The sequence below is a fragment of the Drosophila kikkawai genome, chromosome 3R, assembly GCF_030179895.1.
Source record: "Drosophila kikkawai strain 14028-0561.14 chromosome 3R, DkikHiC1v2, whole genome shotgun sequence".
NCBI lineage: Eukaryota > Metazoa > Arthropoda > Insecta > Diptera > Drosophilidae > Drosophila > Drosophila kikkawai.
In genome coordinates, this window is record NC_091731.1 from 21,708,212 (window position 1) to 21,728,198 (window position 19,987).

At 43.2% G+C, this 19,987-nt stretch overlaps 6 protein-coding genes across 18 annotated transcripts in view; 1 reads left to right on the forward strand and 5 right to left on the reverse strand.

The window, feature by feature from the left end:
- Window positions 1-81: 81 nt before the first annotated feature.
- Window positions 82-1,024, reverse strand: LOC108073285 (post-GPI attachment to proteins factor 2-like). Its single transcript, XM_017164840.3, has one exon. The coding sequence runs from the start codon at window positions 906-908 to the stop codon at window positions 141-143; it is 768 nt and encodes a 255-aa protein (XP_017020329.1). The 5' UTR covers window positions 909-1,024; the 3' UTR covers window positions 82-140.
- A 45-nt stretch (window positions 1,025-1,069) lies between these two features.
- GABA-B-R2 (gamma-aminobutyric acid type B receptor subunit 2) lies at window positions 1,070-6,446 on the reverse strand. Of its 4 annotated transcripts, none has more exons than XM_041774390.2 (13): window positions 6,304-6,446; window positions 5,695-5,951; window positions 5,156-5,637; window positions 4,920-5,100; window positions 4,645-4,863; window positions 4,292-4,587; window positions 3,868-4,231; window positions 3,701-3,811; window positions 3,399-3,635; window positions 2,645-2,990; window positions 2,474-2,576; window positions 1,945-2,414; window positions 1,070-1,881 (listed from the first exon to the last, which is right to left on the reverse strand). In XM_041774390.2, exons 2-13 carry the CDS (start codon window positions 5,935-5,937, stop codon window positions 1,256-1,258), a joined length of 3,678 nt encoding a protein of 1,225 aa, XP_041630324.1. In that variant the 5' UTR covers window positions 5,938-5,951; window positions 6,304-6,446; the 3' UTR covers window positions 1,070-1,255. The 4 variants fall into 4 exon arrangements, with proteins under 4 accessions (XP_041630324.1, XP_041630323.1, XP_017020762.1 ...); XM_041774389.2 differs by having other exon boundaries at window positions 2,474-2,579; XM_017165273.3 differs by having other exon boundaries at window positions 3,411-3,635; window positions 6,304-6,444.
- Window positions 6,447-6,683: 237 nt separating this feature from the next.
- LOC108073335 (cyclin-dependent kinase 20) lies at window positions 6,684-7,843 on the forward strand. The gene is made up of 5 exons (XM_017164898.3): window positions 6,684-6,923; window positions 6,978-7,362; window positions 7,416-7,566; window positions 7,626-7,749; window positions 7,817-7,843. Exons 1-5 carry the CDS (start codon window positions 6,723-6,725, stop codon window positions 7,841-7,843), a joined length of 888 nt encoding a protein of 295 aa, XP_017020387.2. The 5' UTR covers window positions 6,684-6,722.
- Window positions 7,788-8,447, reverse strand: Polr1H (RNA polymerase I subunit RpI12). Its single transcript, XM_017164900.2, has 3 exons — window positions 8,252-8,447; window positions 7,969-8,191; window positions 7,788-7,900 (listed from the first exon to the last, which is right to left on the reverse strand). Exons 1-3 carry the CDS (start codon window positions 8,367-8,369, stop codon window positions 7,876-7,878), a joined length of 366 nt encoding a protein of 121 aa, XP_017020389.1. The 5' UTR covers window positions 8,370-8,447; the 3' UTR covers window positions 7,788-7,875.
- Window positions 8,448-8,670: 223 nt separating this feature from the next.
- tsl (membrane-attack complex domain containing protein torso-like) lies at window positions 8,671-14,075 on the reverse strand. Of its 2 annotated transcripts, none has more exons than XM_017165246.2 (3): window positions 14,035-14,075; window positions 10,469-10,700; window positions 8,671-9,809 (listed from the first exon to the last, which is right to left on the reverse strand). In XM_017165246.2, the coding sequence occupies exons 2-3, from the start codon at window positions 10,676-10,678 to the stop codon at window positions 8,958-8,960; spliced, it is 1,062 nt and encodes a 353-aa protein (XP_017020735.1). In that variant the 5' UTR covers window positions 10,679-10,700; window positions 14,035-14,075; the 3' UTR covers window positions 8,671-8,957. The 2 variants fall into 2 exon arrangements, with proteins under 2 accessions (XP_017020735.1, XP_017020736.1); XM_017165247.3 differs by lacking the exon at window positions 14,035-14,075 and adding an exon at window positions 13,512-14,005.
- Window positions 14,076-16,092: 2,017 nt separating this feature from the next.
- CASK (peripheral plasma membrane protein CASK) overlaps window positions 16,093-19,987 on the reverse strand; it is a 45,869-nt gene continuing 41,974 nt past the window's right edge. For all 9 annotated transcript variants that reach the window (XM_041775246.2, XM_070286569.1, XM_017165117.3 and 6 more), the window contains 3 exons: window positions 19,788-19,895; window positions 19,547-19,722; window positions 16,093-19,486 (listed from right to left, as the gene is read on the reverse strand). In XM_041775246.2, coding sequence (XP_041631180.1) covers window positions 19,307-19,486; window positions 19,547-19,722; window positions 19,788-19,895 — 464 coding nt within the window. In that variant the 3' untranslated portion in view covers window positions 16,093-19,306. The remainder of the gene's footprint in view (window positions 19,487-19,546; window positions 19,723-19,787; window positions 19,896-19,987) is intronic.

Below are 19,987 nucleotides of genomic sequence, written 5' to 3' on the forward strand. Positions count from 1 at the left end.
GTATTTGCTTGCTACACAGTGAGAAATGAGATCTTTAAAATCGAGAAAAGGGATCTAGGATTATTAATTTTTAGTAAATGATTTTCAGGAAGACGTGGAGTCCATTAGTTAGTTTTTAATATTATAATTTAATTCAATCTTTAAAACTGTGTTAAGTAAAGACCCCGCTGGTGGTCACACACCACTCTGAGGTCATGAAAGTCCCAGCTGGAGATCGTATGAAAGCCCATGTTGGTCAGCACCACAATGTACTCAAATAAGGCAAAGAAGGTGTAGACTCCCGCCTCGCAATAAGAATTGTGCCTAACGAAGCAATAACCCGCCAGGCCAAAGCACACCACATTGACCGAAAAGAGATTCCGCTTGTACCTCAGCGACTTGGCCTCGAGCGGCAGGAGGCCTGCCTTCGGGCCACTCCTAAACAAGAGATACGAGATTAGCATGTAGGACTCGGAGCAGGCAATGAACAGCAAAAAAGCGTTCCGATGCGTTGGGTAGTCAGCCGACGACGTCCAAAAGGAAAGGCAAACCAGGGCGGAGACCTCCACTACGTTAAGGATGTAGGCCAGGATGCCCAGCAAACGCCGGCTGCGTCTAAATTTCTTGAGATAATGCTCCAGATACGCCTTGGCCAGCACCAGCCGGAGGGGAAAGTGTAGAAAGATGGCCAGTTGCCAGACTGTTCGCTGGGGTTCATAGCTTCCAATGGCCGCCGATATGGAGGGCAGATAGTTATCCACCTGGCATTCAGTGTAGGTGCTTCGTTCAAAGTCAAAGGCCAGTGACCAGGCCACGCCGAAAAAGAAACCTGCCAGGGCCAGGGCTAAAGAGATTAGCGCCACCCAGGGAAAGGGCAGCCGGAAGTAGACGCTCTTCGGGTTAATGAGACGCTGGTACGAGGGTAGCATCTGAGATGGTGGTTCCAGCAGATTCAGTTGGGTTTCTCTCAGTTGATTTCTCCAAATTATACAATTGAGAATGTATGTAAATATTTTTAAAGGTTTTTAGATTTAAAAGTGTTATAAACCTCAAAAATCAAAGGTTTCTGTGAGAAGCAAACTCCCATTACTTTATAATTAATTTAAATGGTAATTTATTTCTCAACTATCTCATATCATTGCTACTAGTTCTCTAAATGGTGTGGTTCCTGCTTCACATAGTTCGTAGATGCATAACTCGAAAAAAACAAAGGTAATCTCTTTACACTGCAACTGGATCGATCTGTCTAACAATAGGAGGAGCTCAACTACATCGCCTACAAGTACTCGACGATATCGCATTTGATGGATATATTCGGGCAGCTCTGGCCCACGACACTGCGGCCCCGGTAGTTGGGGCTCTTCTCGGTGAGGAGCTTTCGGAAGATGGGCAGGATGGCGGTCTCGCCCTCGAGCAGTTCCGTCTCGCTGCTGGCGCCATAGATGCTGCTGCTCTCGTGCTTGCCGCGCTGCTTGCTTCGCTGCTTCTCCGGCGCCACATTCGGCGAGCTGTGGTGGTGGGCAGCGTGCTGGATGCTGGAGTTCCGGCTAATCTTACGCGTCTGAACGCAGGCCTGGCTGCTGGGTGGAGGATCCCTCTCCCGCTCGCTGTCCGTCTCGCTCTGACACACCGTGCCCTTTTGCGGCTTCGGTCTATGCTTGTTGCGGTTCTTCTCGGAGACGGAACGTTGGATGGGCGAGGTGGTATTCGTTTCATAGGCCATACCCATCCCATGACCATGGTGCTCCGTGCAGCGTTGCGGACTGGCATAGTTGCGAGGCGACTGACGCTGCTTGGCGTGCGACAGCGTGTGCGTGTCCCAGAGGTCACTCTGCGACACCACAAAATTCGATTTGAGGGCGGAGCCCATGCTGGTCCGGCGGTTGTCCGAGGCAGTGGGAGCTAAGGAGGCAAAAGATAATTAAAGTAAATATCTAATAGTCTCCCTAGAAATTAGAGACTCACTCTTGATCACACCCGGAGTGCTGGGCTTGGTGTGCGGACACATGTTGCTCAGCTCCGACTGCGAGGTGGAGATGTTGGTGGAGGAGTTGCGGTGCGAGTTGTTGTACTTAGGCCTTGCCGTGGGCGTCTGGCTGCCGCTGTCATAGTGACGTGAGGCCGTAGACTGACGCCTCTCCCGCAGGTTGGAGCAGTCGCCGGTGCTCCGCTTGCCCGCCGTGCTGGTGATGCTTCCGATATTGTCGTCCGTCTGAGCCGACACCGAGTTCCGCTTTTCCAGATGGCGGTGGTGCTGCTGCTGGTGATGTTGTTGCTGCATTTGTTGGTGTTGCTGCTGCTGCTGTTGTTGGTGCTGTTGCTGCATTTGCTGCTGCTGCTGGAGATGCTGCTGCAGCTGTTGCTGGATGGGCTGCATCATGGTGGGAGCGGGCACATGGGTATGATGCTCCACAATGGATTGCTTTTTCTTTTTTCTATATACAAATATTTTTGAAATAAAATTTTTATGGTTTCAAATTAAATAAATTCTTACGGTGGAAGCGATGGGGCCAAAACCGTGGACTGCACTGAGACAAAGGAGTTGTCCATCTCCACATGGGTCGAGGTCACACTGTCCACGGACGTCAGCTCGGTAACTTCTATGACAAAGAGTGCGCAATGCATGATCATGTCTAGGAATTTCCCTCCTCCTTTTACTACTCACCTGTGGTGCTGGGCATCTCTCTACGCACCGGAGGAGCCGACAGCCTGGCCATGTCATCACTCAAAATGGGCTCCAGCTCACTGCCAGCAGTGGCTCCACCCCCAGAGCAGGTCACCCCATCAATCCACTTGCGAGCTTCAGGTCCCAGCTTGCGGATGAGGGCCTGCAGCTCGTTCTCCTTTTCCATCAGAGCCTTTCGGAAACGGCAGTTTGTGTTCTTTACATCTCTTAGGCGCTGCTCCAGCTCACAGACGGAGGAGTCGCGTCGGTTCTTGGACATGGGTCGTAGGGTGGCCCTCACCCGCTTGTCCACCACGCCCTGGGGATTCCGCTTCAGCTCCACCAGCTGCAAAATGATTCGCACGAGTTAGCTAACAATATTTAACCAAAGATTACATCTAGGAAGGAGCAACGGCTACGGATAGTGAGTTAGGATAGACACAGACTAAGGTGGGACGGCAGCAGTAGCCAGGCCATAAAGTCCTGGCTGCTGCTGCTTATCGAGTATAGTTCAAGTTTATAGTTGGTCTGTAGTGTTATATAGCTTTTCGAGAACAAGAATTCAGAGTGCGTGTTGTTTCTGTATCATTAATGTGTATCAACACCAAGAGAAAGTATGAGATCAGTGGATGGTGTAGTCCAATCGGTTCTAGTGAATCTAAAACCCATCGGGCTGACACCGCCGCTTCGAACAACATTCATTTTGCACAAGTATATATGTATAACAGCTACAAAAACTACAAAACTTCCTTACTACCAGTCTTACTTTCGGTACGAACACCAAACACAAAGTGGCTGTCGTACAAAAAATGATAAAAAACGAGAGTAAGACAAAAACTAAATCCTTGCGGTCCGATAGCACCAGGGATATGGCCGCTCCTGCCAAGCAAGTGATGAACACATTGTAAACGGAGAAGCCAATGTGCTTGGAATCATTGAGAGCGGGTATGGAAACATGACGGGTTTCCCAGGCCAAAAAGGCGCCAAACACCTGGGGATTAACATATTAATTAAATTAATTTAATAAAAGTAAATATAATTTAATTAAAAACTAACCAAAAGCAGGCCCTTATAGGCATAGATAATGCTGACAAAGATGGTCATGTGCTCGGACTGGCAGTACTCGTTCTCAGGTATGACTAGCACATCATCAATGTTTTCATGGTGCTGCAATTAAGAAATATTAGTAAATATTTTGATAAACATTTTATAAGTTAACCTACCCTTGGCTCCAGTTGCTTGGTTTCCCGGTAAAAGGGATCTGCTATCTGCCAGGTGGTTATAATGGCTATATCTATGGCTAGGAGCACGCCTACCACCATAAACAACTGATAATCCTTGATGACTTTCTTGTTCAATTTCAAATCAGTGAAGATCGAGTGGACGCGCCAGGTTTTGGAGAACATTGCTCCAAAACTAAGACTAAAGCCAGCCATCAGAATCCAGGCACGGGCTGTGCATATATAGGGGAAAGCGGCCACGCTGCTCAAGGTGGTGTCCAGGCCCAGGAAAATAATGCTCAAATAGGTCAGCATGCAGCCCACAATGATCAGGTTGTTTAGATGAGGACTGGACATCTTAATGTACCTAAAAAATAAATAAAGAAAGAATTAAAAGAAGTTATAGTAGGTTTAGGAGTTAACCCACCTTTGATTTCGATACTTGATGTTAAAGGCCAGAAAAACGGTGGCTATTATAACGCCTATAACCGAGGCACTGGCCGAGACTATGTAAATGGTGGGGTTCACCTGGCTGTGCTCAATGTAGATTAGAGTCCTGTCTTTGGGCGGGGTTTTGCCCACCCATCTCACTGGCTTGCCCAAACTCAAGTCCAAATGGGACTTCTGGGAGTGATATTCGCCAATCTTTTCCATTTGGCCCAGTTGGAACTGGTTGATCAGGATATTGGCCTTCCTCTCGTTGTTGTAAAACCTCACAGGACCCTAAAAAACATATTTCAATTAGTTTTCGATATTATAAATATTTTTTATAAGACCCACCGTGACCCCTTCAAACGAGGTGTTCCTCAAAGCCTCGAGAAAGACGCTCTCCCAGTCCTTTACCCGGTAATCGAAGTGTGTCAGCAAATCCTCACGCTTCTCTGCCACATACTGTATGGCCAAGGCGGCAGCCCAGATGCCATCGTAGGTGTAGCCATGAAAACGGGAGTACTCGGTACCTCTTAGCCTGTCGTACTCCACCAGATACTCATCCGCTGTCTATAGTTTAAAATATTTTAAAATATATAAAAAGGAAATATATTAAATTAACTTACAATGCCAGCTACTGTTATATCGCCACTCGTGGACAAGGGCAGCAGATCCACTAAAATGGCACCCTCTAAAGCCGTGGAGATCTCCTCCACACTGCACTCACTGTCCTGAGTGACATTCCACCAGTCAGTGGTGTAGGTGGCCATAATCAGCCACTGATAGGCCCGGCCATACATGTCCAGTCTGAAATGGTCAAATAATAGTAAAAATAATTCAAAAAGTAAAAGTAAGTACCCACTTGTATGCCTCGCAGAAGGCCTTGCGTGCAAAGTGCTCGTTGAAGTTGCCCATGATAATCCTAACGTCTTTCTCCCTTAGCTTCTTTAGCGATTCGGCCACATCGTTGACGAAACTCTGCGTCTCCACTACCTCCACCTCCATGGAATCCAGGTCGGCCACCATATGGTTGTGGGGCAGCGAGTACCTCGGCTCGTTTTGGTAAACAGTCCCCACCCTCGTCCAATTAAACTCCTTGAGCAGGGCCAGTCGCGGCGCATTGAAGGCGTTCTCCGAGGGCACCACCCGGAAGAAATTGGGGAATGCGTCCTTGGTGAACATGGGATGAGTGTCCGCATAGCTCAACTGGGTCAGGTGCCAGTGCTTGCTGGCCTTGGCAATGGGATCGGTGACGTGCGTGCAGGCGGCGCCGAATAGCATCACCTTGTTGGGTCCCGAGTGCATCATGTCGAAGAAGGACTTGACGCCGACGGCAGCATTGCACTGGGAAAAAATTTAATTAATTAACTAGTAAAAGATAGAAAAAGATAAAGAACTCACCTGCGTGTCATTCCACCACATGTGCAGCCTGTAGTTGGCCAAGATCTTGCCATGCTCATTGACATGGCCCAGAGCTAGCTTCACGCTGGGCATCACCCCGCGCCCTGTATACGAATTCTCCACGCCATCACCATACGGAAAGAAACCCGCTATATAGACATCCGATCGCTTGGCGGTTCTGCTCCAAACTCCGCTCCAGGACAGCAGAAAAAGCAGGACGACATAGGGTATCCGTTGCAACATGTTGACCGCGTGGGCTGCAAAACGATTCTGAGTGTGAATAAGTTTTATCGAGGACGTGAACTTGGTGCCAGGTGGGCGGTGGTGGTGGCAGGTGAGCCCAGCCAAGGCTGTTCGAAGGCAAGGCTGTGCCCCGTATTTATGTGGGTTCGCATGCAGTTGGTGGACCTGATGGAGGGGCAAGGCTAAGGCCAGCGAAATTGCCTCAAATTGCAGCACAGCCCAGCTGCCCACGTTTTGTAATTATAAAGCAATTTGATGATTTAATGACCCTGCATTATTTAGTATACGTTTTCACGCGAAAACCCCTCAGCTTTACAGCTCCTCCTCAGGTCCAGGTACACTCTCTTGTAGTCCCACTTAACCCACCAGTTTGGCTTATCCTAGAGTTGCAATTCACTTCGCCGCCTTTATCATTTTATTTACAAATTTTTTAAACTAAACTCTTGGCCAACGAAGAACTTTTGCAGTGCGAGGGTCCGAAAAATTATGTATCCCCCTGACTTGACACTTGGCTGACAGGAGGAACTCGAGGCAGGATGTGCGCATGTCCCGGCGCGGCCAAAGCTGTGACAGCTCCGCCTTGGCCTAGGCTTTCCGGAACCCACCCCCGGGTCGCATGCCCGGAACGTTACCGTTTGTAAACATACCCAAGCAACAGGTGGGGACTCCGACCGTCAGCTGGAGCATTTGTTGTGACCGTTACCACGGACGACGGGGAGTCGGAAAAAAATGGACAACTCGTCGGGGCAATTACCAAATTGAAAATTGTCAGTGGCTGCCACAATATGGACGACTATGCCCCAAGTCGCTATAAAATGCTCGAGAAAATCGGCGAGGGTGTCCATGGCTGCGTGTTTAAGGCCATCGATTTGCAACGCAACAAGGAGGTGGCCATCAAGAAGGTGGCCCTCAAGAACAAGTTCGGCAATATAGCTTTAAATACGTTAAGGGAGATTAAGACCCTGCAGCTCTGCAAGTCGGAATATGTGAGTTATCCTGTTAAATATCTGAGATTCCCTTAATTAACTTGGTAATTATAGATTCTGGACATCATTGAGATTTATCCCGACCTGACCGGCCTCTCCTTGGTGCTGGAGTATCAGCCGGATACTTTGTATAGTCGCCTCAAGAGCGAGGTGAATCCCCTGAGTCGCCAGCAGGTGCGCAAGTTTGCACATCAAATGTTCAAGGGGATTGCCTACCTCCACGAGGCGGGTCTGATGCACCGGGACATTAAGCCGGCCAACCTCCTGATCAGCGACACTGATATGCTCAAGATTGCCGATTTTGGCCTGGCTCGTCTTTACTTTCCCGAGGAGGATGCGCGTCTTTACTCGCCGCAGGTGTCCACGCGCTGGTATCGAGCCCCAGAAATACTCTGGGGCAGTCAGAAGTACGGCACTGGGGTGGATATGTGGGCAGCAGGTGGGTTTTGCTCTCGGAAAATCTATATTTTTACAAGATATAATATAATGCAGGTTGTGTTGTGGCGGAGATGCTAAGGGGGGTTCCTTTATTTGCTGGAACTACCGACATAGAGCAACTGGCCATCATCATTCGCACTCTGGGCAGTCCGCGGCTTAATCAGTGGCCAGAGCTTACCTCACTGCCGGACTACAGCAAGATACGGTGAGTTTAGAAGCTAAAACTTGAGATTTTGATATATATTAAAGCAAATCCTTACATAGCTTTCCCAATTCCGTGGGCATTCACTGGGACAACCTATTTCCCAGCTGCACGCATGCAGTGGAAATCAATCTGGTCTCAAACCTGGTGGTTTACAATCCCAAAAACCGCCTCAAAGCCAAAGAGGTGGGTTTGTTTTACAGGTTTAAAAAAATTTGGTAGTATTAACAATTGTATATTCTATATTTTGCAGGCTGTCGAACACGATTATTTCCACTAGTTTAAGTCTACGTAAACAGGTATTGTTAGCATCTAAGAGTTTTCCGATTCTTTGAATCTAAAAAAGGTAAAAATACAACAAATTAATTAGAGAAAATGGAAGAAAGATATTTTTATGACACCCACTTGCACTTGAGACACGTAAAGAACACCGTCTGACCCTCGTCCGCCGATCGCAGTTGCAGTGTGGCGTAGGACATCTTGTCGTGGTTGCATTTGGGACACTTTCGCTCCACCACGGGGCCATCTGCCTCCGAGGACTCGGACTCGTGTTTGGTTCTGTTGAACACCTTGCTGGGATCGTAGGTGTTGAAATGGATGGTAAACTCTGACTTCTCGCCGCTGTAAACTAATGGAAATTGTTTAGTTTTAGGAAGACATGCGGTTGAGGTTTGAAATTCTCGCTTACCATCCGGCAGGAACTCCTGCTTGCAGTTGTAGCAGATGACATTGCCTTTGACTTGCAGCGGGGGCAGAATAGAGCCACACGAAGGACAAAAACCAGCGCAATTGTTAAAGGTTTCCATTTTAAAACAAGTTTTGAAAATTAAGACTTGTGTTTTTGATTTTGTGTCACGTTTAGGGATAATGTGACCGTCTTTGCTTTAGCTGCTAATGCCTTAAAATATTTCTCTGGTCACACTTAAGCAAACCTTAACGTAATCCAATACGTAGTAAACATAAACGTAACGGTTTTTGAGTATTTTTAGTATTTTTTACAGGCAGTTTTTTTATTCAAATTCGAAAATGAATTATTTATGAGAAGGGAAACTGAAAGATAAGTTTATATATATGAACACCCAACTAAGCAATAAATTAAACAATTAATTCGACTTTGATCAGTATAATTAGCGTATAAAAACTAGTACAGCAATAAGGCGATCTTACGGGCTAGTTGGCTAAAATGCAAGTCAGATGTGTGTACTCTAGATCTGGATTCAATTAAACTACCTAAAACTATCACAGGCAGAACAGTAACTACGCGCTAGAGGACCTAACTACAACTACGCATCTAGGAACTTTTGATCCTTGGCGGCCGGATAAATAGCACAGAAATCCTACGACTCAAAGGAAGTCTCTTTTGAGTTGAAAGTAATCATAATTTTCCTGTGCGACTACCGGCTGGGATGACTCTGCGGCATATTGAGCTCCCAGAGCTTCATATTGTTGTCCAGGACCTCGTGGAACCAGCTCTCCTTCTCGGGCTGCTCCCGGAAGACGGGATTCAGCGACTTGAGGTCAAGCTGGAGGATGGCATCGTTGCCCAGCAGCGCGTCCAGCGACCGGAGCAGCGTGCTGTTCCCGTGCAGCTTCAGCAGGGTCACATACTTGACCACGTAGTACTCGTACTGCAGCTTCCTTTTCGCCCAACGCTCCACCGTGGCATTGGCACTGGCCGACCTGATCTGGCCAAGATGCTCGGCAAACCAGGGAGCAAAGTAGTTGTATAGATCCAGCTTGGACAGGCCGTTCAGGCCCTTACTCTTGATCCGATCCTTGATCATGCGGTAGTTCTTCCTGCTGTACACAAACACCTGGTAGAGGGAGTTGCCCGTGGTATAGGAGTTCACATAGTGAGTGCCCACTACGTCCATGAAACGCATGGCAGAGGTTAAGTTTCCTATCTCTAGCTGCTCTATCCGTGATCTCACATCGGGCTCCAGTTGCTGGTTCACCGGGATCTCGGCATTTAGGCGACCAGTCTCTCGGAATCGCACCACTCGCACTAGGACGTAAGAGTAGTCCCCCTGGATGAACGAGGTGTTGATGCCCAGCTTCTTGGCCGCATTGTCTGGAAACCAGCCACCCGTGAATGCTTCCCAGGGCTTGTCCATCCGGTCGATGGTGAAGTCCCGAAAGTAGGCCTGGAACAATTGCCTACGATTCTCGCAGAACTCCATGTGGAAGTCGCCATGGAAGATGCCCGGCGTGGTGTCCTCGTGACTCTCCGCCAGGCCACTCAGGTTCTGCAAGAAGAATGGTAAAATTATAATTTTTACAATTTCAAATTCATTATGTTGACTTAGTAATATTTTAAAACTAGATTGGAAAAGCTCTCCAAATTAGAAATATATATTATAAGTTGGCTTCACTATAATCGATTTTAAACCCAATTGCAAACTGCAAGGGTATACAAACTTCGGCTACTCAAAGTCACCTTTCCTTATTGTTATAAATAAAATTTAATGGTTTAATAAGTGGTTTTTATGGAGCTTCAATTAAATTTGGTAGCTGAAGCTTTTAAACTTAATTGAAGCTAATTTACAAATGGTACTTGGTTTTACCATAATACCCCCAATTATAAATAAATAAATATTAAGCAAATGTTGCTTTATAACGTAATAAAAATAAATGTAATTGACAACAAAAAGCTTTCCCGCAACTAAAACCACAAATTACACGTTTTAAAAAATGCTTCAAGCTTGTCCAAAGGTTAAAACATCGAGAAATGCGATGCCCCTATAAAATTTCCATGTGTCAGTAAGTTAAATAATAGCTTTAAGTCAGGGAGCTTGAGCTCTGCTTAATGTATACTTTATAAATACTTAATGATTAATTGTTGACAATCTAAAACAAATGCTCTGAGATTTTGCTTATTAATAAAGACAGGCAGAAGCAGACTCACCCTGTAAATGTTCCTGGTGGGCTCTTTAAACACCCATCGCTCTGATTCAGCATTATCATTCAGAGGTATTACCCGCATCGATATGCTTAGGTATCCATAACGCAGGAATATATTGATGGCCTTGCCAATCCTCAGCTGGGATTCGCGACCTCCTCCGACCATCAGGAGCGCCAGCGTCAGCAGCCAAAAAAGGCTCTTCCGCGGGCTCATCGCTCAGCATGCAAGGTAAGTACTGTAAATGGGAATACAGGAGGTTAAAACAGAGGTTTTTCTATAAATATTTTTAGCTGAGAAAATAATAATAATAATAAATAATCAAAGTTCAGTTATTGAAGAAAAACCAAGCTTTGGGAATAATATATTCCAATAAATATGTTTTGCACATTCCTTTGCTAAAGTAAACAAAAATCTTCAACATTCATTTAAAGTTAATTTATTCTAGTGACTGGCTAAGTTGTTTTCAATTATAGTATTACGTAGGAATCGGTGACAAACTAGTTTTATGCTTTCTTAATATCAAAAAGTGCATTCTTTATTTCTTTCTCTGTTTGTTAATAGTATTATAAACTAAACTGCATACAAAATAGTTGCTAAACAGAGGGTTAACTACACAAGATAACTGGCCATAATTGCAGGGCCATCGTGTTTGCATTTCCACCCGACTATATACTATATATAAGCGAGGCGATAATGTTTGCGGGCTCTAATTGACCGTGAACCTTCAGTAGCGCTGAACTTGAACCGCCTGAGCTTGGTTCAGCTCCAAGTTCCGTGGAGTAGACCAGACCAGAGCAGAGTGGAGTTGAGTAGAGGCCACCTGTCAGCGATGAGCCGTGGCTCTGCTCCGATCGGAGTCACCTTAAGTGGCTGCAATTAGCCTCAGGCTACGTCTCGCGTCTCTCTGGCCATAAAAAAAATATATACAGCCACAAAGTAAAGCCATCAAAATTGGTTCGGCGGCAGCGAAACACATATTGCCGTTGGTTAGACTTGCAAATTATTTCCTAAAAACATTTTGCATGCCTCGTAACCGTTTTTTTTTCTTGTTGGCCCACTCGCTTCGGACGACCGGTTGTCCGTTAGCTGGCCAAGATTAAGCCGGATTATGGCCGGCGAGGAAGCAGCCGCCACCGTGGAGTACCAGAAATTGGCCCAAAGCGACCCATTCTTAATGTTTTTAATACCAGCAGTTATCAGCATCACGTCGACGTGTTTGACGGTCCAAAAAGCACAGAGGTTAGCCGGGTGTTAGCCGCGTTAGTGAGTCACACCTGTCGCGAGCAGTCAAGCGCAAACGGCAGCCGTCGAAAAACAGCCATGATGACACTCAAATTGTTAACAATTTACGTGAACCATAAAATCTAGGCGTCGCTTAACTTGCCCAAAACAAAAAATTAAACAAAAAAAAAAAACTATATGAAAATATCAGGAAGAATGACGGGAAAATTGCCCGTAATGGTATTACCCCTGAATGGAAATGGAACAAAGAAAAAAAATCTGTGGTGCCTCACGATTAAGTGTCTAATGTGCTTCCAGGAAATGCTTTCTTGATTGTACAGTTTATAAATATATATATAAATAAATATTCGCCAAGCGCCATTATCAGTGGTCAGAGCAGCGCGATTATCACACCAAGCTTGACCCCAAATGATGAACTTGTGAGATTGCAAAGGTTTATTTTTTAATGAGTTCTGCGGGGTAAATGCGATCGCGAAGGTTGAAACCTCCACAGCCACTTTGGGGTTTGTCAAATTCTATACTTAAAACCCCTAATGAGCTTATGGCTCCGTGAAAAATCACATAGAAACGTCGAAGTAACCGAAACTCGAGCTGAAGCTTTGAAAATCTGCGCGTCCCACTTGAATGGCATAAGTTATATGACATAATGATAGTTAGTTTTCGGTGGCGGGGGGTATTTACAATAGCGGACGCATAACCTTGTGCAAAAGACCCAAAATAAAGCCGCGAAGCCGCGAACCGGAGTTCGAGATGAAGAAGACGAATTGAATCAAAAATTCAATGCGCGCACTCGGACTCTGAGGCAAAGGCAACTAAAATCAACTCGGTCAACTGTGACTCCCTGTGCACTGAGAGAAAATTAAGCCAAGGGTTCTTACAAAGTATCTTTGAGATATATTTATATATTTAAATGGATTTAAAAATGAATTTTTTAAACTAAATTGATGAGAGAGTTTCTTCAAGGAAGAATTTTTCCATTAAAAAATATAGGAAAACAAACAAAGATAAATAAAGTATCCTTTTGTTAATAAAGTATCATTTTAAATAAATTTTAAAATAAATTTTCTGAATTAAATAATGTGAGAGTTATTCAAGGAAGTATTTGGCCACTAAAAAATATAAGAAAATAACATTAAGCTAAGGGTTCTTAAAAAGTATCTTTAGGGCAATAAAGTATTATTATTTTTATATATTTAAGTGTATTTTTAAATTCTTTTTTTGAACTAAATTAATAGGCAAGTTTTTCAAAATTTGTTAGAAAATGCTTTAAGGAAGTATTTTACCACTAAAATTATCAACTTTTTAATAATAAGGTGTCAATATTATTATCTCATTATTATTTTTCATGAATATCCTAAATCATATATGTTTAGTTACTCTTTAACTTTGTAGTCAACATATTATTGTTTAAATTTTTTTCGCTCATAGCTTGGTCATATTTTACCATATTTATCACTTTTTAAAATAACCAAAAAGGGTTTTAAAAACCATCACATTTTTCTGCCTGTATTTCACTGTGGTGAAGCTCAGTCAATTGGAGATTCTTTATGCGCATTTTATGTGCTCTTTTGTGGTCTGGGCCTGGAGTGAAGCCGGACGAAGGGCACCGGCACTGCCATCGCCACCGACTTGGGACATAAGGTCTGCAGTTTATATCGCGCTTAATTTTATGCTTGCTCCGTGTGCGTTGTTTCCTTGAGCGGTGTTAAACAAAAGTTGTCTTGAGTCGACCGACTGTCGCTGACGCTGAGGTGCCGCTGCTGCTGCTGCTGCTGCTATTTTTATTTTTTTCTTTGGTTATTACCTGACCGAGAACACAAAACGCGGATCGGAATTGACGTAACCAGCGGCCAGAAGCGACTCTTCAGCTGAAGAAGCTCAGGAGGCGGGAGGCGGAGACTAATCCGAACTCTAGAGTGGTTTGCCACTGGTTAGCCTTATCGCTCTGATACCCGGGGGCCATTGCACAAGGCGGGCTGGCTCACAGCTTATTGCTTGAGCGGCACATCGTTAAGTCGCCGCCGAGTCTTTACGGTTTTTTTTTTTTTGTGGGTCAGGGGTCGAGATTCTACGCTTGGCGCCCTCGAGTGATAAGCAGCGGCTCTATCAATAGATCGGCCCAGACAGAGATATCGAATTACATTCGCGCGGGTTTCGGCAACAACACACAGAGCACACACACTAGATAGACAGACAGACGGACGGAGTGACAGTCGAGTCAAGTACCCAGTCACAGGCACAGACACTCTCGCGACGTGCCTTCAATTGCAATTAAAAAGCCGGAATCCGAATCCGAATGCGGCTCGGAGGCAGCACACAGCACTTACACTCCAAACGCGAGCAGCACAACTTCCAGAGCGCAGATTCAAAACCAAACTGACAACTGGCTACCAAAACTCGATCGCCGGAGAGAACCAGCCAGCGATCAGCAGCGAGCAGCGCACTATGGGGTCGAATACGATTTTTTGTGGGAAGACATATAAAACTTAAAAACTAATATATATTTTTTAAATCTATAAAATGACGAATATAATATTAATTTACTATATAGATTATACGTCTGAATAATAAATATAAATAAATAATAAAATTGTTGGAAAATGGAAGATGTTCTACCATTTCTCACAACCTATCAAAGTTTTGAACATTTGTCCCAGGCTTCAAAAAACTAAATGCAGGTCTCTGATTTAAAAACAAGAAAGAACCTCACTTAGGTTAGCCGAAGCTTGAAATTTGATCAAAAACCGAAATTAAAATCGATTATAACTTAGTAAAAATGCATTAATTTCAAATCGGAAAACATCTCTGTATTAGTTTTTATTAGATTAACAAATCTACATACTGAGCTTAATTTTTTTAAAAATTAAAATTTTTTGTAAATTTTTGAGAATTTTAACGATGTAACCCCTTATTAAATTTTGAAAAAATGGGTACAAATTTGTTTTCCTTCAGACATTGTCAGTCGACTTGCCTGTTAATGCTGATCATGAATATATATTATTTATAGGGTCGCAAATGACTCCTTCACTGTTTCGTAAGCTTCTGACTGAAATTATATACCTTGCAATATTTTTTTTACAGAAAATGTAACGTTTTATCCCATGGTGCAGCGGCAACAGCGATATATGCTGCACCACGCCTGCAACATGTTGCTAGAGTAAGTCGAGTACACGCTAACAAAATTAAAACAAGTTTTGTAGATCATTTCTGTGGGAAGTTATTAGATTCAAATGAGTTTTGCTACCTGCTGCAGAATAGAAAGGTAAATTATGCAAAAAGCAACATAAAAAAGTCAAGTTGGGAGGCTCTAATTATGTTAGGAGCGATAACAGGTTGAAATATCAGCGATCATAGATCAAAGATAATTTTAAAAGTGCATATTTATAACAAGGCTTGTATAAAAATACTTGAAACACTATTTAATATCTAAAATAAAATTTTTTTAATTAAGAAATAACGTATTCTAAGTTGTAATTAGGATTACAATTATGCAAGCGAAAACCATTTCAAATTAATCATTATCAAATAAGAATAGTAAAGGATATCTTACATCAACCCGAGATGACCTGAAAATATACTTAGATCAGCATTGCTAATCAATAATTCCTTGAAATTGTTAAAGGGTAATCGTTATTCTTTGCCGTGTACATGTTGCAGCGAAAGCAGCCACCGGCATTTGCAGTTCAATGACTGTCTGGCGGCGGCCAGCACGAGTTCTACTCCTCCAATCCAACGGTGATGTGATGGTTATGGTTAATGCTAATGCTAATGGCCTGGCACAAATATCTATGCTGACATCTGCTGCCGCTGGGGGGACAGCTTTTCCGCTTATTAATATTTCCCGGCACGTAGCAGCGTCGCTTCCACTTCCAACTTGTCCAGGGGGGGAAAGGGCTTGGAGCAGCTTGAAATGATTGCAGTTGGCCCGCTCGGCCAGGAGGCTTGCGCAAGACTTCAATAGAACCAAAGCAGACAGTGTTTTGTAATCAAAAACTTTTGGGACTACAGTCTAGAGCCAAAAAGAAATAATAACACAAAAAGTTTGGACAAAAACCGAAGAAAAAAAAAACGAAAGTATCAGATTCGCATTACCTTGAAAACATGCCAACAAATTTGGGTCAAGCTTTGAGCGCTTGAAGTTCGTGTATAATGTTTCAATTAGAAGCTTTCGGATATGACAAATGTATCTGTATCTGGTAGGTAGAGGTAGCCATGGCTGCAGGGCATCCGCTTGTCACATTGCCTTGACTCCCCAACCGGCTGTCCATCGAGCATTTCTTCGGAAGAATCGCCGCTGGCTTTCTAAGAACTCCGAAAGGTTTTGATTTTGAGTCGAGCGGACGTGTGGGGGGGGGAACTTCCGAAAATCATTGCAAAAGCTCAAGTTGAAATTGTATCTCTCGTATATTTCATTCTCTTGTTTGTTTTTTTGTTGTTGTGTTTTATATATAGAAGTTCTTTTTATTAATTTTGTTTCGGTTTCTGTGTGGGGTTTTTGCTTTGCTTTCTTTGCTGCTTGTATCATGATTCAAAACTTATGTATTTAAAATTCGGTATTTCAGTGTTTACTCGTTTTTATTTAATTCGCATTCCCGTTCTTCGTCTTTGTCGGTTTTTGTTGTTTCCTCTTTAATTTATTATTATTAATCCCATGTTTAAACTATGTATATATAATGCCATTTTTATCATTTAGTTTAAATGATATTTACTAACTCTCAGCGGCCCCAATCGAACGATGCGTTGGGTCTAGACCCCCCCGATCGTTCGATTCATTAATTTCATTTATTATTTTAATAACAATTCACTCAATTAGCTCAAATCGCGTCAATCTACACATATTGACATTTTGGAGATCATAAGCATTTTTCAACTCATCTTCACGATCATCGTCATCATCATCATCATCATTAACTTATGAAATTAGAGAAAAATTCTAATTCATGCATGTGTGCTTGTCTCTTCTCATTTCTTTCTTTCTTTTCTTTTTTCTTTTTATGTAATATCAACAATAAATTTTTACTTAATCTTAGTGTGAAATTATTCTTAGAGTACAGCTACAATTTGCTCGCATCGGCTAAGAAAAAAAGGATCAATTAAAAATACGAAAACGAAACGAAACGAATCCTTTGAAATCCTAGCTCATTCTTGGGATGCCCTTCGGTTCGGTTTTCCCCCTTCAACCTACTACATTCAATCCTATATATCCTGTCCTTCAATCGTTCCTAATCCATTGTTAATACCGTAAAATATTAGATTTTGATTTGAGCATTTCTCTCCTAATCATTTCTCCTTAATCATTTTTGGTGTTTTGCGGAGCCTCAAAATGTACATACATCCATCTCGTCGTCTCGTCTCCAGGTTGTTCCTTATAAGGTTTCCTCTCGCCTCGCTTTAAGGTATAATACTTAGTTAATTTGGCCACTCGGCTGTTTGGTTTGTGGTTGTGGGTAGGTAGTTAGTTCTTCAGTATTTTCTTCGGGTAGGTTCGGTTGTCACTGGGATACTTCTATGATTTTTGCATTGCCTGCTCCTGCTGTCCTGCTCAGAACCAAAAAGTTATAGCCCAGCGCCTAACGATAATACTCTATGCAAAATTGTTCAACCATTTTGAAACCATAGAATTGTTCTGGATATACGAGTGTGTGTGTGTGTCTTCTTCTCTTGTGGGTGTTGTGGGTGCGGTTGGGAAATTCAAGTGGGTCGTCGAGTGTGGGTTGCGGTTGGGCTTTGAGAGACTGCTGGAGAACCGTGGCACGTGTTTGTTTTTAATGCTAAGTTCGATATCAAGTGCAATCTCTATTCGATACGAGAAAATTCGCTTCTTTTTCCATCTCAGAAGCTCTAAATCAGGGAAGCTAAGTTGTGAAAAGGGTATCTAGGACGACAAAAGCGAAATTACTGAGCGCTGGATCCTTGATCTAGTTGCTTGATTGCTAAGACAGTCATTGTAAAGTATCTCGAAAATTTGAAGCTGCTGCTTTTGGGTGGTTACTGGGCCTGTGTGGGTGTACGATTCAAATTCAAATCAATTCAAAAGCGACTCAAGGATCTTTGGGTCATTCTTTCGTTAGTTTAGGTTCTCGTTTTTATTTCTTATTATTTTCTTTTTGGTTTTTGGTTTTGTTTTGGCTGTGGGTTAAAAGGAAGCGCTCCGCTATATTAATCTTATTGAACTGACTGATTTTCAATGTATCCAACCTGAGTTTGAGTTGTTCGAAAAATATATATATGTGTGTGTATACATATTTTCTCATTTTCCTACTTTCTTCTCTCCATTCTCCTTGCTGTTTTTTTTGTTATATATTTATACGTGTTGACCTGCCTCTTACACTCCGTTCCCTTTGCTAATTATTTTAATTCGTAATTGCAGTTAGTATGTGTGTTGTTTTTTGTTTTTGTGCTCACTCCATGTTTTTCCATTTGTTTACTTTGCTTTTGCTTGAATTAAACGCTGCTGCAATTATTATTATTGGTTTTTCTTTACTTCTTACTTTTTTTTTGTTTATTATGTTTGATTGCATTTTTTTGGTTGTGTGTGTGTGTCTTACTCATTTCCCATTGAATTCAATTAAACGTCAACAATTTGGTATTTTGTTATTATTATATATGGTTTTTCTTTTACCTCCGTGTGTGTGTGTGTGTGTGGTGTAATTAATTTCTTTTTTTGGTTTTGCATTTGCATTTGCTGTTTTTTCTGTATTTTCGGTTTTCTGTTACCTTTTTCGTTATGTTTATTGCATTTAAAACGTGCACTTTGCGACCTTACCACTGTCTTTACTCGATCTTCCTCCGTGTGTAATTAATTAGTTCTTACTTGGCTTGAAACACTTGAAATTGCTCACATCATAATTCGCTTATTACCTTCTGCTCTCCGTGTTCGTTCTGGTTGTATGTATGTCTCCGCGTGTCTATGTTTAATTATATTTAATTACGTAGTTTTCTCTATAATTTACTAACTCGTTCAACGCCCCCCGCCCCCTGCTCACCAGACTTTTGCCGTAAATAATCGCTGAGTAAAAATAATTTTGGAGTGCCTTTTGGTCTCCAGTTAACTTAGACACTAACAAGTGCAAGATTTACATAAGCGTTTAATGCTGTTCTCTTCTGACTAAATGCTGAACAAAAACAAAGACAACAAAACAATGATAATACTTAAAGAATAACAAAACTGAACATGGAATGGCTTAAAACAGAGAATACGTTAAAATAATACCAATAAACGTAGGGCTAAAACACACGAAAAGGAGGCAATACAATTGGTTGTTTGACAATTAACACTTCTTTGCGACCGCAGTTCCCATAATACCCTTTTACACTTAAATTATATAGCTCGGCGCCTGGCGCCTTCTATTCATAATCCGATCTTGCGATCCATCCTCACTGTGTCCTCTCTTAGTGGTTGCTTTTACTGTTGCTTCTGTTGCTGTTGTTTGTGCCTTGGTAATACTTTAATGGTGTGTGTGTTGTGGTGTGGTTGGTGATGTGTTTCTTGCTTCCGCTTCCGCTTCAGTAGAGCGCCACATTGGAGGCCTGTGTGTAGGCATCCCACTCGCAGTCACAGCCCTCGAGGCAGTCGGGGCATTCCAGCTCACTGTCTTGTCAGTAGAGCCAGGACACGGGCACCCACTGCGGGGTGGTGTGCACCCGCTCGATGGCCGTCTCCAGCGTGGCAATCGTCTCGCTGATGTCGTTGTTCACAATCGTCAAATCGAAGAAGTGCCCATACAGCTGGCGCAGCATCTCCGACTCCTTGGCCAGCCGCTCCAGGCTGCCGTCGTACTGTCAAAGAAAGCAATTAGAATGGTTTCTAATATATCCATTGTATTTACAGTTTCTTACATCCGCAATATTCTGCAGCGAGGGGGCCGCTATAAAGACGACATAGGGCGTGAACTCGGCGGTGCGCAGAATCTTTAGCGCCTGCGGCTCCACATCCAATATGGCCATCTTTCCCTCGGTGTGTATGCGCCGAATGGTGTCCAACTTGGTGCCGTACATCGCGTCCTCATGAGTGCCTTTTAGGGATTTGGAAGGGGTTTTTAAGTTTACTAGGAATAGTAAGTTAAATTGGGAAACTTACCATATTCCAAGTACTCATTCGCACCGATGTCCGCCATCATTTCGTCGTGCGAGACAAAGTAATAGCTGCGTCCGTTCTCCTCCTCGGGTTTGGCAGGTCTCGTTGTATCTGGAGAGGAGAGGAAGAGGAAAGGAATTAGCAGACATTCTTTACCTATACTCCTCATTATTTATATTTCGAAATATGTCAAGGACCTTAAC

What these genes read in the sequence shown, in the direction of transcription:
- tsl (XM_017165246.2), bottom strand. Translation starts at nt 10,678, where the DNA reads ATGAGCCCGCGGAAGAGCCTTTTTTGGCTGCTGACGCTGGCGCTCCTG. An exon ending in CCACCAGGAACATTTACAGG is followed by an intron (nt 9,810 to 10,468) that starts GTGAGTCTGCTT and finishes TTCTTCTTGCAG; the next exon opens with AACCTGAGTGGCCTGGCGGA.
- GABA-B-R2 (XM_041774389.2), bottom strand. Translation starts at nt 5,937, where the DNA reads ATGTTGCAACGGATACCCTATGTCGTCCTGCTTTTTCTGCTGTCCTGG. An exon ending in ATATAACAGTAGCTGGCATT is followed by an intron (nt 4,864 to 4,919) that starts GTAAGTTAATTT and finishes TTTAAACTATAG; the next exon opens with ACAGCGGATGAGTATCTGGT. An exon ending in CCTCGTTTGAAGGGGTCACG is followed by an intron (nt 4,588 to 4,644) that starts GTGGGTCTTATA and finishes TATGTTTTTTAG; the next exon opens with GGTCCTGTGAGGTTTTACAA.
- LOC108073285 (XM_017164840.3), bottom strand. Translation starts at nt 908, where the DNA reads ATGCTACCCTCGTACCAGCGTCTCATTAACCCGAAGAGCGTCTACTTC.
- Polr1H (XM_017164900.2), bottom strand. Translation starts at nt 8,369, where the DNA reads ATGGAAACCTTTAACAATTGCGCTGGTTTTTGTCCTTCGTGTGGCTCT. An exon ending in GCAGGAGTTCCTGCCGGATG is followed by an intron (nt 8,192 to 8,251) that starts GTAAGCGAGAAT and finishes AATTTCCATTAG; the next exon opens with TTTACAGCGGCGAGAAGTCA. An exon ending in TTTACGTGTCTCAAGTGCAA is followed by an intron (nt 7,901 to 7,968) that starts GTGGGTGTCATA and finishes TACCTTTTTTAG; the next exon opens with ATTCAAAGAATCGGAAAACT.
- LOC108073335 (XM_017164898.3), top strand. Translation starts at nt 6,723, where the DNA reads ATGGACGACTATGCCCCAAGTCGCTATAAAATGCTCGAGAAAATCGGC. An exon ending in AGCTCTGCAAGTCGGAATAT is followed by an intron (nt 6,924 to 6,977) that starts GTGAGTTATCCT and finishes TGGTAATTATAG; the next exon opens with ATTCTGGACATCATTGAGAT. An exon ending in GGTGGATATGTGGGCAGCAG is followed by an intron (nt 7,363 to 7,415) that starts GTGGGTTTTGCT and finishes AATATAATGCAG; the next exon opens with GTTGTGTTGTGGCGGAGATG.